The sequence below is a fragment of the Dryas octopetala genome, chromosome 4, assembly GCF_963921425.1.
Source record: "Dryas octopetala chromosome 4, drDryOcto1.1, whole genome shotgun sequence".
NCBI classification, from domain to species: Eukaryota; Viridiplantae; Streptophyta; class Magnoliopsida; order Rosales; family Rosaceae; genus Dryas; species Dryas octopetala.
Window position 1 is genome coordinate 17,893,018 of NC_141369.1, and position 17,773 is coordinate 17,910,790.

Consider the following 17,773-nt stretch of genomic DNA (forward strand, 5'->3'; position numbering starts at 1 on the left):
CTGTTATCAATATGAAATCTTAATCGCCTTAATTATTGGTCAGTTTCATCAATGGCTACTTGAACAATCAAACATCACCATTATCTATAAAATATCTAAATCAATTTTTATCTGTCGGAAATGTCAAAACAATCTAGAAATACATTTTCAACATTTTTATTTCAATTTTTTATTCAAACAGCAGCTTCATATTCAACATTTTTAAAATTATACTTTGGAAAAGCTGGACCAGCTGGTCATAGCTAGAAGAGAATATATAACCAAAATGTTAAAGCTTTGGCAGCAATTCCATTAATTTCTAGATGTTTACTTTGTAAACTTAGTAAACAAATTGCATATTTTACAAAATTATTTTGAAGCTTGGGCATCAATCAACTGCGTAGTTGTTAACCCAAGACTGATGTACCTTTGATATGTTAATATATGCATAAATGATTGGTGACATTGTACCAAATTTGATATCCCACCAACTTCATTGACTTTTGTTTAGTATACATTTTTATCAAACAATTACATATTTGACTGATTTTTTACAGATCGAAACGACCCTTAAAAATAGACTAAGAAAAACCGTCTGGCAGGGACGGACACACATTATAGGTTCGAACGGCGGAGCACGAAGCCTGCGGCCTCTGGATGGCAACACCAGCGACCCCCGAAGAGAAGAACGGTGACCCTCCACGCCAAACAACTGCTTGATGAAAGTCTTGAGGTTTGTGTCTGATTTCATCTCCGAGTTTCTTCAACTCTCTTCGATCTGCAATCACACATGCTTCGCTGCTCTTCATTGAATCTATTGGTGTTTCATGTTCTATAAACTTTGAATCTTGGTTCTCATAATTAGAATTTCTCAAATTTCTCAAATTCTTTGAAATCTGCTACATTAATTTTGGTACTAAGATGTTCATGGAATATGGGTTTTCTGTTCTATGAAAATTCTTGAGAATTTGTCTTCGTATCTTTGGTTCCTTCTTGAATGTTAGTCAATGCTTGATCAATTACTGTTTTTCTTGGTTCTTGGAACAATTGTTTTTAGCATAATTGGTTCTTTGGGTATTTGATATTGTTTGTAGAGCTGCGGCTCCTAGTTTTTATTTTTTCTGTTTGTTGCCTAATTAATTCCTCATAGAGATTCCTAATCTTAAGTGTCCTTATCAAGTAAGGGAACTCCGAAAATTAGAAAGTTTCCTAATATTACTAGTTAGAAATATAAAGAATGAGAGAATCACACTTGGTACGTTCCATAGAAGACAAGAGAGTACAAGGGAGAGAGAGAGAGAGAGAGATCTTAGAAGAAAAAATAAAAAAAGATTTATGTACGTGTAAGAGGGAATTATTTTCATTAATTGATTAGGCATGTATCCAACTGCTAAGTGACAAGCTAGCTAATTAATCAAGCTTATGTTTTCTCTTCGCCAAATATATCATGAAAAACTATAACAAAGATCGAGGTCTTGAAAAGTTTTTCTATTTGTAGTAACTACTATTTTTCTTTATAAATACCGAAGCAAGTTCATAACAAACCGTAACAAAATGGGAGATCAATGGATGAGCGATAACTGATTGTTTACCTTGAGAAAGATATTTTTTATTGTATTGATAATGAAGCTATAATGACACGTTTTCTATTTATGAAAACTCGTCGCGGATAATTGTAGCTTGTATTGTTTTCATCATGAATTATGAATGAAACTACTATCATTTAATTTTTTTAGTGTTATTTTCAAAAAAAATAAATTATATAAATTTTACACTATGACCTCCAGGGATAAAATTCCTAGATCCGTCACTGCGTCTGGGTACCACCCGACAGTGCAGTTACATAATCAGAACCGTCAATTTTTAGGTCACTCTTCTAGAGTAATTTATGTGAAAAATCAACTAAATCGGTTATTGTTTGTTCATCTAAACTATGCTAATAAATACAGTTCGTCAGATAGAATTGAAATGATGTTAGCTGTAATAAACTGGTTAAACAATTTTTGATTTGACAAGTTTTTGTACGAATAGTCTTTAAATGATGCTCTAAAATATGAATGGTTCCGATTATTGAATTGTAAGTCCGAAAATGTTGTTATTATTTTTCTTAATTATATATTAGTGTCCATGATATATCATGATTCATGAACAACTTTATGTTATTTGGGAAATTAAGAATATTTGATTTACCAAATGACAAGACTTGATAAACAACTAATTAACAGCTATATTGATCGAGAGAGTATAAAAGACTATCATCACTTCTTCAAACTACGAACACAGTCTTGAAGGATTTTACTCTCACTGTTTGGAGTGGAATCGGATGCTAGAATTCTCTTTGGCTGATTGCATAAAAAGGGCAGCACCACATACATCTCCTTTTATAACCACGGTATGAAGCTTCTAGTCGGTTTTAGCAATTAGCACCCGCCAATCATCAATGCAAGGAATTGGAATACCAAATGTTTGTGGATAAATCCACATGGATTCAATGGCCAAACACAGACCAACACGTGGCACACCAGGTCCCATTTTTACTCAGACTCTTTGATGGTCAACTTGGTCAGACCCAGCCATCTGTGTCATCATCTTAGCTCAGCAAATGCCAACAACATGTACATCTGAGATCGGCTCTTACCTCCGGGTTACCCATGTCCGATCCGAACCGACATTGGGATCCACCAGAAATTCGAGAGATTATCTTTTTCGAACACCATCAGTTCGGCTCAGATCTGGAGATCATCTTTCTCCAGTCACATCTCAACCATTGGTTCGGCTCGGCCCGGCCCAATGACCGATCACGATCAGACGTGCTTCGACAATCTTGTCACCACCTGATCATCTCAACCATTGGTTCGGCTCGGCCCGGCCTAATGACCGATCACGATCAGACGTGCTTCGACAATCTTGTCACCACCTGATCATCTCAACCATTGGCTCGGCTCGGCCCGGACCAATGACCGATCACGATCAGACGTGCTTCGACAATCTTGTCACCACCTGATCATCTCAACCATTGGCTCGGCTCGGCCCGGACCAATGACCGATCACGATCAGACGTGCATCGACAATCTTGTCACCACCTGATCATCTCAACCATTGGCTCGGCTCGGCCCGGACCAATGACCGATCACGATCAGATGTGCTTCGACAATCTTGTCACCACCTGATCATCTCAACCATTGGTTCGGCTCGGCCCGGACCAATGACCGATCACGATCAGACGTGCTTCGACAATCTTGTCACCACCTGATCATCTCAACCATTGGTTCGGCTCGGCTCGGACCAATGACCGATCACGATCAGACGTGCTTCGACAATCTTGTCACCACCCTGATCATCTCAACCATTGGTTCGGCTCGGCTCGGACCAATGACCGATCACGATCAGACGTGCTTCGACAATCTTGTCACCACCTGATCATCTCAACCATTGGTTCAGCTCGGCCCGGACCAATGACCGATCACGATCAGACGTGCTTCGACAATCTTGTCACCACCTGATCATCTCAACCATTGGTTCGGCTCGGCCCGGACCAATGACCGATCACGATCAGACGTGCTTCGACAATCTTGTCACCACCTGATCATCTCAACCATTGGTTCGGCTCGGATCTCCACATCACCACATCAACTCAGTCCATTCCATTCCCAGTTCGGATCGGCTCGGCTTTGGTGATCGTCATCTCAGAACCTAGTTGCGGCCGGATTTCACTTGAGGGGATCACTGTACTACCTACCTGATCGGCTTGGCCGACTTGTCTAAATCCGATCCGATCACACATGGGTTTCACGTCTACACGTGAGGACATATGTTCGGATCGGCTCGGCCTCCCACCGCCATCCTAAAGAAGATCACGTTGGGACGAACCGCCATACTCAAGTGCACCTAACGTGACTCTCTGACAGATAAGACATTCCAGCTCACAGCCATGACTATTGAGGCATTCCACCTGATCTTCCATCCTTGCATTCAATGCATCATTGAATGCAAAGGAGGTGAGTAGCTGTGCATGCTACTAGTTATGACCGAACGCGTGGATCTCTCTCAGCCACTCAATCACATGCAGGTAACTTACTCTCCACACATTCCCTTGTCTATATAAACCAACTTATATGCACAAAGCCAGGATCCCATCCATCCAGCCATCACAAAGCAAACACTTGCACAAACTTTGGCTTACCAAAATCACACTTGGACTTGCGGAGAATAAACCCAGAACATTTGCCTTGTTCTTCCCATTCTCCCAAGTTCATCACATGTTCTTCCTCACTTCCATTCAAACACCATCAAACACCATCACTGATTTCATCATCGGAGTGTGTTTGGCTGGTACCACACCGGTCCATCTCCTTTGATCTTATTTTTGTCTACAGGAAGATCACATCATCATCATCCAGCCGGACTTTGGATCAACCAGGTCACTACCCCTAAGTTGTTGTAACTTTCTTACGGAAATTTGCATCAACACCAAACATGACTAGCTACTAATTAATATAATGCAAGATGCATTCAACATGCACGCAACGGTCAATTTAGCCATTAACTCATCTTTGCACAGCCACAATTTTATTTGCACCAACCGTACACTAGCCACCAAACTCACCAAACTCTTATGAATTAATGAGCTTGGGGAATTAACTCATCTCGATAATTGATGGCCCCCGTCTAACATATGCAATGTACGTAGTCTAGTGTTAATACAAATTTCTGTAAGATAGATGCAACAACTTAAATGGATGATCTGCTGATTGAAAACCTTGTTGGATGATGATTAAGATGGTGACTTATGATGACCGATCAAGACTTGTTGAATTGCTGGTTGAAGCTGACGAGATTTTCCTGCATGAACACAAGATCAAAGGAAATGGACTGGTGTGGTACCAGCCAAATACTCTTCAATGATGAAGTCAGTGGGATGTATTTGATGGTGTGAGGAAGAACAAGTAAGAACAAAGTATGAACAAGGTATGGACTTGGAAGAATATGAAGAACAATGTAAGATCTTCTGGGTTATCCTCAGCTGGTTGTGTGTGTATATTTGTGAGGATTTTGTGAACAATTTGTGAACCTCTTCCTTTGTGCATATAAGTGAGTTTATATAGGCAAAAGAAGTTGTGAGGCTTAAATTACCTGTATATGGATGGGCGGATGAGAAGAGGCCACGTCTCCGGTCAGGAACAGTAGCATGCACAGGTACCTATCACCTTTGCATTCAATGCTGCATTGAATGCAAGTATGGTGGATCAAGTGGAATGTTATAATAGTCATGGTTGTGAGTTGGAATGTCTCATATGTCAGAAAGTCATGTCAGGTGCACTCGAGTAGTCGAGTATGGCGGTTTGTCTTAACTTGATCTTCTAGAATGGCGGTGAGAGGCCAAGTCGATCCGAACACATATGTTCCCATGTGTAAATGTGAAATCCATGTGTGATCGGATCGGTCGTGGTCGAGTCGGGCTAAGCCGATCAGACAAATAGTGTAGTGATCTTTTCAAGTGTAAACCAATTGTGACTGGAAATAGGATGATCACTAGATGCCGAGCTAAACTAAGATGTCTAAGAAAAGATGAACATTCAAATTCTTAGAAGATCCCAATATTGGTTTGGTTCAATTCGGATCGGATCAGACTCTAGTAACCCTAAAGCAAGAGCCAATCCCATCTGAACAGTATTGGTTCTGCCGAGCTAGCATGATAACATAGATGATTAGATCTGACTAGTTGAAAAGTCAGAACTGAAATGAAACCTGACTTGCCACGTCTTGGTCTATGACTGGCCATTGAATCCATGTGGATTTATCCACAAACATCTAGCTTATCATCAGAATATTTCAATTAGTTAATTAGATGATTAAAAGATTTTCAAATTAGTTGATTTTTTACAAAGATTAAGTAATCTAAAAAATGAATTGGTTTCACAATTTTTCGACAATTTTGGAGAGAACTTGCACTATAAGAAATGTGTGCAAAGCCCACCCTCATTGGTGGCATAGAATGGGGGGGAAAAATGCATTTTTAGTCCATGTGTTTTACCTTGCAATCAATTTTAGTCCTTGTGTTTTCAAAATTACCAATTTAATCCCTGTGTTTATGTTTGCAAGCAATTTTAGTCCACTGCCACCAATTGTGGCGGCGGGTTTGTGGTGGATTTTCACCTATTATGCCCAATAGATAGAGAGAAAAAGAAAGCTGATAGGGGATAGAGGGATGAAGGGAGGGTGAGGATGGTGGTGGTGTGTTGTTGTCATTGGTGGAAGGGAATAGAGGGATGATTGTGGTGGTGGTGGACTAAAATTGCTTGCAAACATAAACACAAGACCAAATTGGCAATTTTGAAAACACAAGGACCAAAATTGATTACAAGGTAAAACACAGTGACTAAAAATGCATTTTTCCTTATAATGGGGTGACAATTGGTTAATAGGGACTGAAGTACCTCGATTTTAACAAAAGTTTGTAACAATTGGGTAATAGGGACTAAAGTTCAAAATTGCTACCTCATTTTGTGCCAACAATGAGGGGTGTGCTTTGCTCACATTTCTTGTAGTGTTGGTTATGCAATTTTGCTAGTGATGAAGCTTCTTCTAAGCAGCTACCATTATTTTCGGATGTAATTTCATTATTCTGATGCCTAGAAGACAACCCCAATTCAGGTCGGCAAGTTGATAAAAAATATAGAAAATATTCTATTATTTACAATCGTGGTCTGAAATTTACAACCTGAGACAGAAAAAGTCACACACTTCACATTTTTTGTTATACCTTCCACAAGTGAAAATCTAAATAGAATAAAATTCATGACTTGGACAATAATAATTTGCTTATTGATCTTTCTTGTACCACGCATGCACAAGTAACACCAAATTAAAGGTTTATTTGGATTTATTTATCGCTTATCGGATTAATGATCTATATTTTTACTTAATTATTTTGAAACAAGGCTTTTAGATTATAAGGCGCGGTGGAATTGGGAGCTCCACTCCAGAATTGCTTGGCAAACTGCTTGTACACTCCTTCTGTTAGATGACCAGAGTCAAAGAAGACATATTCAGTAGCATTGTCACATAATTCATACTCTGTCACACCTCTCTTCCCTCCACAGCTTAATATTCCTCTGTATGGACCACTCCCACAGCATGCCGCCTTCCCTTCTTTGAAACCTTTCACAAAACAAATTAAAACATGGTCGTCAGTCATTTCGATCAGTATATCCTCTATTGTTTTTAGATTAATTCGTACTAAAAGGATCGATCAAATTAATCATAAAAATAATTAAGAAGATTAAGTACCATATTTAGAAGGGCGGTTTATTCTTTGTTTGAGAAAATCATAAGACTCAAAGAGTGAGTATCTGAATCCCTTGAGCTCCTTGTCTAGCTTTTGCAGGAGTTTGGGAAGGGCTTTATTGTGTAGTTTCACATATGAAGTAATAAGTTGACCGAAACCATGTTGTGCCTCTTCAAATGCTCTTCCGAATGGCGCACTAGCAATGGGAAACTGGCCAATGAACCCAAAATTTCTTCCTCCTTTCTTATATATTTCCTAACACACCAAAATTAACATTTGATTAGTCCTATTCATCATCAACAACTATATATATATATATATATATATATATGGAAATTATTATTTTTTAAGTATTAAGAGTATTTGGTTTACTTTGATGGCTGCAGTTATGTTGCCTATCACGATCCCTACAAACTCGTCGTCAGAGTAGGATCGAAGAACGCTAGAGTTGGTCTCGAAGGGGAAGACATAATCGTTGGTGCCGACGCTAAACAAGTAAACAGCTCTTGATAGCAGTGTCTTGGCTTCTTCATCCCCTAATTTCTGCCTCAATGAATTCCTAACGCTCTCAAAATATGACACTTGAGTATGAAGGTCTATCACCTAATTAAAACAAGGTGAATATCGTAGAGCAACTAATTCCTTCATAAACTATACAAACATAATTGATGTATATACATGGAGTGTGTGTCTTTATATATATATATATTAACAATAATATTAGCAAGGATCATATATCTAAGTTTGTGTGCTAAATCTACTGATCAAATTAAACGATCTATATATCAGTATACATATCATTATCTTATGTGTTAAAGAAACTAATAAGTAAAGATAAGCCTTGATCATCAAAGTACACAATTAGAATACTGACTTTAAATTTTAGAGAAAAAAATTAATTTTGTGCAAATTAAATTATATATATATATATATATATATATATACATAATATGTGACATACCAAGCCTTGGCGAGTTTCAACCAAAGCACCAGCTCCAGCAGATGCAAAGTTGACACCATATGTGAATTCATGATTACCAGGCTGTAGATAAGGTGGAATAAATGGCAACTTTGCATACTCAGCTGCAACAGTAACAATTAACTCTCAATTATATAGGTGTCTTAATAACAATAGTTTCACATTTTTATAGGAAAACATGCATATAATTTTAAAGTTAGTACTATATATATATCTTAATCTTACCAACAAAATCTGGAATAATTCGACCATCTGAAAATCTGCCCGTTGGATACCTAAAGAAGGTTTCACCATATGGCAAATAATTTGCACTGAAAATGGTGTTGATGTAGTTGTTATTTCCAGCATCAAATAATGAATCCCCAAAGATGAAGAGTGGTACTACATGATGTTTGTGTTTGTTCCCCAAACCAAGGCTAAGGCTTGTACACAAGGCAAACACAAAAATCTGAAGAAAGCTTGAGCTTATATTCGCCATATCATCTATGTGCAATAATCTTAATCACCTTATTGGTCAGTTTCGTCAATGGCTACTTATAGGGGCATTTGGAGTTTAAAACAATTCAAGAATATATACATATATGATATAGCTCTTGAACAATCAAACATCACCATTATCTCTACAATCTCCAATCAATTTTTTATTGGTCGGAAAATTCAAAACAATATCCAGAAATACATATAGTACACAAAACAAGAACACATGTTACACAGCGATACGTCTCCCGGGTAAAACACTAGCGAACAAGTGCTGCACATGAAGCAGCTGCGCCAAACACGTGACCCTTGTATGTTAATTTGTACCTTATCTTGGTTGTCATGTTTGAGTCGACATTAGCGATGCTTGATTGTTTGTGACGTCACAAATCAAACATCACTAATGAGGAGTTATTCTTTTTTTTTTTTAGAAAAAAAAAATGTGTGGTACGTATAAATGCTGCTGCACAGTCAACTATTGATCTTTGAGAAGTCTAAATTTTGATTTTTTTTTTTCTCAAGTTTAGTAATAGAGTTTAATTACACTTACACCCCCTGAGATTTATCGTATTTTCACATACACCCCCTGAGGTTTCAATAATTACACATACATCCCTGAGGTTTTAAAACTGTTGCATATAACTCCCTACAAGAAAAATAAATAAATAAATAAATAAGAAAATATTTGTATTCAGGGTGAACCTTACACCTTGAATAATCTTATTATGCTATTTAATCCCTTAGCATGTTTTTTTGCATAATTTCTCATCATTTTCGTCTCACTATAGGGGTTATATGCAACAATTTTAAAACCTCAAGGGGTGTATATGCAATTATTGAAACCCCAGGGGGTGTATGTGAAAAGACGATAACTCTCAGGGGGTGTAAGTGAAATTAACTCTTAGTAATATCATATTGTATAACATACCAATTTTAAATCATGCATATATATATATATATATGACATACCCAGCCGTGTGTCACGGGCTCACTTTTTACGCAACGAAATTTGCTCGTGTGGCGCCAAGATTCCTTTGAATCAAGACCAGTCATCCTCTCTCTATGCTCTTTTCAAGATTTTGACCCATTCGTTACCTTCTCAAGGTTTGCCAACAAGAACTACTCATCTCGAGTCTCGCTCGTAGCGATTATACGATTGCTTCCTTGTGCCAAGGTTCTCAGCCAAGACACTCGCCCCATCGATAGGTTCTTATGACGCTGGCATTCCATTCTCACATGTCGGGTCTTACTTTGTCTCCACATCTTGACCGTCATGGCACTAAGGGCTAGCTCGCGCCCATAGTCCTTTCCTCGAGTTGAACATGCAAGCCAACTTGCAAGCATATGCCACCCGAGTGAGCAACTATTCTCGATGCCCCACATTAGCTTTCTCTCGTTGGCACGGGGTCGCCCCTCCCGTGCCTGCTAGCATCATATATTGTGCATGGCCGAACTCAAGCCGATGCCCTCATTGAGTACTACATGGCCAATGAGCACCATGGACTCTCCGAGAGTTCACATGTAATGGGCGTGATGTGCATACGGCGCGGCATAAGGAAATTATTCTTGTAGCCTTGTGTGTGCGCCCCTAGCACAATACAAGCATTCACGCTCGCTTGTACTGTCCATGGGACCTCCTGTCCCACGGAGAGACATGACCGCCCTCCGGAAGTCATGTGCCCACTCCTAGGTCCCCAAAGGTTCCTAGAGTAGCTCGCTTAACACTCTATGGGTGTGGGCGTCGGGGGTGGTGGAGAGCCTGACACCATGTCTCCCCCTAAAGAGCATTTTATGTCTTTCTTCACAAAGCAAGAGGAAACATCAACTTGCTGGAGAAGTCATAACTGGGCATAATTAATTCATCCGAACTCCAAATGATAAACAGTTAGTTGCGTTGGACTCGTTTCAACCTCCTGGAGTTACCGATATTTTTAGATTTCCCAAATTCCAACCGGAAGACCCCGAAACAGCCAAATTATGAAATTACCCTTCTACGCGTGTAACCTGGCCACTCTTCGCCAAACGAATGCCATTCTCTTGCCATTTGACCCTCCATACTTCATATTAATGTCACGGAAGCACAACTCTATGTGCGGACCGTGACATCCTCCCCCACTTATCATGTCGATGCCCTCATTGACGTGCCTCCGGCTTTGCTCAAAATGCTCTTTAGGTTTTCTCGCTTGAATAGGGTTGATGACAACGAGTATTGTCCCTCTACCTCTGTAGAATCACCTCTGTGACAACCTTCTTGCGCCCACTCTTGGACTTGGCCAAAGACATGTACTCCTTGGATTGCTCCTCCAAGCTTCAATGAGTCCACTCTAGGACATAAAATTTCTCCCGAAGCCGTTTGATGGCTCATCTGAGCATAAATGAGTCCACTCTTGGACTTGGAGTCGCAAATACATCTTGTTCGACTCATCTTGATCGATAAAGCTTCTTCTAAGCAGCTACCATTATTTTCTGGTTTGATTATTCTGATGCCTGGAAGACAACCCAAGGTCAGCAAGTTGATAAAAAATATAGAAAATATTCTATTACAATCGTGGTTTGAAATTTACAACCTGAGAGAGAAAAAGTCACACACGTACTTAACATTTTTTATTATACCTTCCACATGCAAGTGAAAATCTAAATTAAAGAATAAAATTCATGACTTGGACAAAAATAATTTGCTTATTGATCTTGTACAGCATGCACAGGTAACACCAAATTAAAGGTTTATTTAGATTTATTTATCGCTTATCGAATTATTGATCTATACATTTTTACTTAATTATTTTGAAACAATGCTTTGAGATTATAAGGTGCAGTGGAATTGGGAGCTCCGCTCCAGAATTGCTTGGCAAATTGCTTGTAGACTCCTTCTGTTAGATGACCAGAGTCAAAGAAGACATATTCAGTAGCATTGTCACATAATTCATACTCTGTCACACCTCTCTTCCCTCCACAGCTTAATATTCCTCTGTATGCACCACTCCCACAGCATGCCACCTTCCCTTCTTTGAAACCTTTCACAAAACAAATTAAAACATGGTCATCAATCATTTTAGTATATCCTCTCTTGTTTTTAGATTAATTCGTACTAAAAGGATCAAATTAATCATAAAAATAATTAAGAAGATTAAGTACCATATTTAGAAGGGTGGTTTATCCTTTGTTTGAGAAACTCATAAGAGTCAGAGAGTGAGTATCTGAATCCCTTGAGCTCCTTGTCTAGCTTTTGCAGGAGTTTGAGAAGGGCTTTATTGTGTAGTTTCACATATGAAGTAATAAGTTGACCAAAACCATGTTGTGCCTCTTCAAATGCTCTTCCGAAAGGCATACTAGCAATAGGCAATATGCTAATGAACCCAAAATTTCTTCCTCCTTTCCTATATATTTCCTAACACACCAAAATTAACATTTGATTAGTCCTATTCATCATCAACAACTATACATATATATATAGAAATTATTGTTTTTTAAGTATTAAGAGTATTTGGTTTACTTTAATGGCTGCAGTTATGTTGCCTATCACCATCCCTACAAACTCATCATCAGAGTAGGATCGAAGCGCGCTGGAGTTGGTCTCGAAAGGGAAGACATAATCGTTGCCTCCAACGCCAAACAAGTAAACAGCTCTTGATAGCAGAGTCTTGGTTTCTTCACCCCCTAGTTTCTGTCTCAATGAATTCCTAACGCTCTCAAAATATGACACTTGAGTATGAAGGTCTATCACCTGAAACAAGGTGAAGATTGTAGAGCAACTAATTCGTTCATAAACTATGGAGATATAATTGATGTATAGATGGTATAATATTAGCTAGTCAGGGTCATCAAGTTTGTGTACTAAATCCACTCATCAAATGAAACTATCTATCAGTATATATGTCAATATCTTATCTGTTAGAGAAACTAGCTAATAAGTGAAGATAGGCCTTGATCATCAAATCCACAAGAATATGACTTTAAATTTTAGAGAAGAAAATTAATTTGTGCAAATTAAATCATATATGTATATATATGTGTGTGTGTGTGTGTCTGTTTGTGACATACCAAGCCTTGGCGAGTTTCAACCAAAGCACCAGATCCACCAGATGCAAAGTTGACCCCATATGTGAATTCATGATTACCAGGCTGTAGATAAGGTGGAATAAATGGCAACTTTGCATACTCAGCTGCAACAGTAAAAATTAAGTCTCAATTATATAGGTGTCTTAATAACAATAGTTTCACATTTTTATAGGAAAACATACATATAATTATATAGTTATTACTATATATCTTAATCTTACCAATAAAATCTGGAATAATTCGACCATCTGAAAATCTACCCGTTGGATACTTAAAGAAGGTTTCACCATATGGCCAATAATTTGCACTGGCAGTAGTGTTGATGTAGTTGTTATTTCCAGCATCAAATACTGAACCCCCAAAGATGAAGAGTGGTACAACATGATGTTTGTGTTTGTTCCCCAACCCAAGGCTAAGGCTTGTACACAAGGCAAACACACAGATCTGAAGAAAGCTTGAGCTTATATTCGCCATATCTGTTATCAATATGCAATCTTAATCGCCTTAATTATTGGTCAGTTTCATTAATGGCTACTTGAACAATCAAACATCACCATTATCTATAAAATATCCAAATCAATTTTTATCTGTCGGAAATGTCAAAAGTCAAAACAATCCAGAAATGCATATTCAACATTTTTATTTCAATTTTTTATTCAAACAGCAGCTTCATATTCAACATTTTAAAAATTATACTTTGGAAAAGCTGGACCAGCTGGTCATAGCTAGAAAAGAATATATAACCAAAATGTTAAAGCTTTGGCAGCAATTCCATTAATTTATAGATGTTTACTTTGTAAACTTAGTAAACAAATAGCATATTTTACAAAATAATTTTGAAGCTTGGGCATCAATCAAGTGCGTAGTTGTTAACCCAAGACTGATGTACCTTTGATATATTAATATATGCATAAATGATTGGTGACATTGTACCAAATTTGATATCCCACCAACTTCATTGACTTTTGTTTAGTATACATTTTTATCAAATGATTACATATTTGATTGATTTTTTACATGAACGACCTTAAAAAGGACCTAAGAATTATGCTAATAAATACAATTCATCAAATAAAATTGAAATAATGTTGGCTGTAATTAATAAATTGGTTAAACAATTTTCGATTTGACAATTTTTTGTACGAATGATCTTTAAATGATGCTCTAAATATAAATGGTTCCGATATTAAATTATAAGTCCAAAAATGATGTTATTACTTTTCTTAATTATATATTAGTGTCCATGCATGATATATCATGATTCATGAACAACTTTATGTTGTTTGGGAAATTAAGAATATTTGATTTACCAAATGACAAGACTTCTATAAAAGACTATCATCACTTCTTCAAACTACGAACACAGTCTTCAAGGGTTTTACTCTCACTGTTTGGAGTGGAATCGGATGCTAGAATTCTCTTTGGCTGATTGCATAAAATGGGCAGCACCACGTACATCTCTTTTTATAACGACGGTATGAAGCTTCTCGTCGGTTTTAGCACCCGCCAATCATCAATGCAAGCCATTGGAATACCAAACATTATTAACATAAGAGAACAGTTTTGCTCACCTTTTTTAACTAGGGTGTATGCTTATTTTCTTTCTCAAATTATGACATCTGTTTAAAAAATTAACCTCAAATTAACATACTATATATTTAATTATTTTTTGCACAAAACTCTCTCTCTTCTCTGCGTTTTCTCTCTCCCCGACTCACCTCTCTCCTCTTGCCTCTCTCATCTCTCTCGAAGATGATCTTCGCTGCCATCGCCGCCCCCCAAAACCCAGCCCCTCTCACCTCTCTCATCTTTCTCACCTCTCTGCCTCCACAGCAACTACCGCCCCCAGCAACCCTCAATATCCCCAATATCCACTACAGCTAGAAGCAGAGATTAATGCAGGAAATCAACGCCACCTTACTCTCACTTGTACATGTACAACAAAATCTTCTAACAAACCCAATCCTTGTGTTTTGGCTCCTAGTAATTAAGCAATAAAGTTAGGAGACAAGACAACACCATCTGGGCCCAAGCAGATGAAACTCTCTTTTTTGGCAAGAAAACACACGCAATTTGCTTATTGGGATGATTGGGCTCATGCTCAAAATTGGGCCTAAATTACGTTTGGAGGAATGGAATTTTAGGATTATTAACAGATTCTTTAGTGTCGCATGCCATTTTTATGATGCCACCTCCATTAACATACTGACGTCTCCATTAACATAATGACGTGGGTGTCGTTGATTTCCTGCATTAACCTCTGCTTCTAGCTGTAGTGGATATTGGGGGTTGCTGGGGCGGTGGTTGCTGGAGGCAAAGAGAACTGCAGAGAGGTGAGAGAGATGAAAGATGTGAGAGGGGCTGGGTTTTGGGGGGTGGCAGGCGGTAGGGGAGATCGAGAGAGATGAGAGAGAGAGAGAGAGAGAGAGAGAAAAAGAGAGAGAAAGAGAGAGAGTTTTGTGTAAAAAATAATTAAATATACAATATGTTAATTCATGATTAATTTTTTAAACAGATGTCATGATTTGAGAATAAAGGTGAGCATACACCCTAGTTAAAGGAGGTGAGCAAAACTTCTCTCTTAATATAATGCAACATGCACGCAACGGTCACTTTAGCATGATTGGATTCTTCGGAATTCGAACAGCCACTGTTTTATTTGCACTAGTTAACTGGAGACCAGATCCTCTGTCCCCAATTCCCGTGTCTCTTCATGTCCCTTATATATTATTTTGACACATGTCCTCCCACCTAACAGTTATCTAACACTGTTTGCCCACAAACCCACCATCTCTAATATTACCATACACCAGAGGAGCAAAGATCCAAAACCCACTCTCTTATCTAATTTTTCTCTTTTTTCCATCTCTTTCGAACCATGGTCTCCTCCTCTCATATTTTTGGTGTCGCTTCTCCAATTTTTCAGACGACCCTAAATCCTGGTGTTTACGAGATAGCAGTGGTTAATTACTTCTCTTGTTGATGATGGTCCCTCTGCTTCATCAATTAATAATTTGTTACATATAATTAATGTAAGATCAACAATTAAAAGCTAAAGCAAACCCATTTCTTCTACCTCATCCAAACAAGACACAAAAAACCCACTGTAAAAGTGAAGTGGCGCTGCCATGAGAGAGAGAGATGGGAGCGATTTATAATTGAACAAAATTGATCACCAAGTGACAAAAATTGAGGATTTATTAACACGCACTACAACATTATCTAACAAAGCTCACCAATTTTTTTTGGTAAGAATAGATGCAACTGCCACTATTTTTAGTTTGTATTGCCTATTGCCACCCTACAGTCACCATAGAACATGATGGAGGTTGGTGTTGGGGTGGCAAGGGAGCTAAGGCCACCCAAATGTAGGAATGGTGGAAGTTTCTGCCAAAACCTGTCATAACAGTCTGACAAGGCAGCTGCTTACTAATGCTGCAATTAGTTGATTTTTTCCCTTCACCATTAGATGTAAGGTTGCTATATTGGTGTTAGAACATAAGCAATAAACAATGTCTCCATGAATTTTGGTGACTAACTAATTAGAATTCAAAATTCATTTTCTCACCAAACATATCCTGCAGTGGATTGAATATTACGTTAAAACTCATTCCATGCAGCAAAAGCTGGAAGGGGGCTAACTATTGTGCTAGGGACGAACCTTCTTTGAATCATAAAAAAGAATCGTAAAAACGTACTCAGAAGTTGGAATCTATTTTCTTCAATATTCATTAATTCTAACAAATACAACCAAATATCCTTTTACCGGAAGAATACAAGACAACAATTCAAATAAACAAAACAATACTAAACATGTGGGGTTTGTGGGATAAAGAACAAAAAAGAAATGAAGAGGATGGGGTTGTTGATTAAAAAAGTGAAGGATGAAAAGGAAGAGAGAGGAAAAGTGCAGATGAAGATGGAGGTTTAGTATTCATTAATTCTAACAAATACAACCAAATATCCTTTTACCGGAAGAATACAAGACAACAATTCAAATAAACAAAACAATACTAAACATGTGGGGTTTGTGGGATAAAGAACAAAAAAGAAATGAAGAGGATGGGGTTGTTGATTAAAAAAGTGAAGGATGAAAAGGAAGAGAGAGGAAAAGTGCAGATGAAGATGGAGGTTTAGCACTTTCAAGCTACTGGAGGTCCGGTCCTCAATTTTCTTCTTAGCTTTGGGAGGTCCGGTCTTTAATCTTCTTCTCAGCTATTGGAGGTCGATCCGGTCCTAATCTTCTTCTCAGCTTCTGGAGGTCTGGTCCTCTCTCATGAGGTTCGGTCCTCAAGTCTTATTGTCTTACATCACAACCAAGCAAAACCACAAAGCTAGTATAAACTCACAAGGGAAAGAAATATAAGTTAATTAAAAAGGAATTTTGTTTGGTCAAAGTTGAGCATAAGCAAAACCATATTTTGGAGTTAAACATGCCATAATCGAAGTTATAATTAATAGAATTGAAAACATACCTTTTGATTATTACCATAAATCTGCAGCGATAAAGGAGAAAATGAAAAATATGAAAGAAGCTCCATTTATCACCAAAAAACCAATTAGCATAACATAACATTCAACTTGTGGTATAGACTCAAACAACAAGATAATATTTAACACTAAATAAAATCTGAAGTTGGATATATTAGTGATACCAAAGGAATTCAACTAACAAGATAATATTTAACACTAACATTATCAAATAAGATGAATAATCGGAATACAAAAAACTTGAAAAATAAATGGAATTGATACCAAAGGAAAGTGGCTATAGATACTCTAGGGTTTGATTTGGGAGTTTTTGATTCATCCACAATCGGAGTCATACATGTGCACCAATGGAAGAGCCATGATGAGAGAAGGAAAACCTGATGAAGATCGCTGGAATCCACCGCCCATATTGCCAGAAACGACGGAGGAAGGTCACGGCTGTTAGGGTTTCGAACCACCACGTGCGGCGGCTGAATGGGCTAGGTATTTACACCATTGAA

At 37.9% G+C, this 17,773-nt stretch overlaps 2 protein-coding genes across 3 annotated transcripts; both read right to left on the reverse strand.

Moving 5' to 3' along the window:
• Positions 1 to 6,642: 6,642 nt before the first annotated feature.
• Positions 6,643 to 8,797, reverse strand: LOC147287571 (GDSL esterase/lipase 1-like). Of its 2 annotated transcripts, none has more exons than XM_086240089.1 (5): positions 8,472 to 8,797; positions 8,229 to 8,350; positions 7,640 to 7,810; positions 7,270 to 7,522; positions 6,643 to 7,140 (listed from the first exon to the last, which is right to left on the reverse strand). In XM_086240089.1, exons 1-5 carry the CDS (start codon positions 8,722 to 8,724, stop codon positions 6,902 to 6,904), a joined length of 1,038 nt encoding a protein of 345 aa, XP_086096215.1. In that variant the 5' UTR covers positions 8,725 to 8,797; the 3' UTR covers positions 6,643 to 6,901. The 2 variants fall into 2 exon arrangements, with proteins under 2 accessions (XP_086096215.1, XP_086096214.1); XM_086240088.1 differs by having other exon boundaries at positions 7,640 to 7,870; positions 8,472 to 8,796.
• A 2,701-nt stretch (positions 8,798 to 11,498) lies between these two features.
• Positions 11,499 to 13,256, reverse strand: LOC147287572 (GDSL esterase/lipase 1-like). The gene is made up of 5 exons (XM_086240092.1): positions 13,004 to 13,256; positions 12,765 to 12,886; positions 12,217 to 12,447; positions 11,859 to 12,111; positions 11,499 to 11,737 (listed from the first exon to the last, which is right to left on the reverse strand). Exons 1-5 carry the CDS (start codon positions 13,254 to 13,256, stop codon positions 11,499 to 11,501), a joined length of 1,098 nt encoding a protein of 365 aa, XP_086096218.1.
• Between the last annotated feature and the right edge of the window lie 4,517 nt (positions 13,257 to 17,773).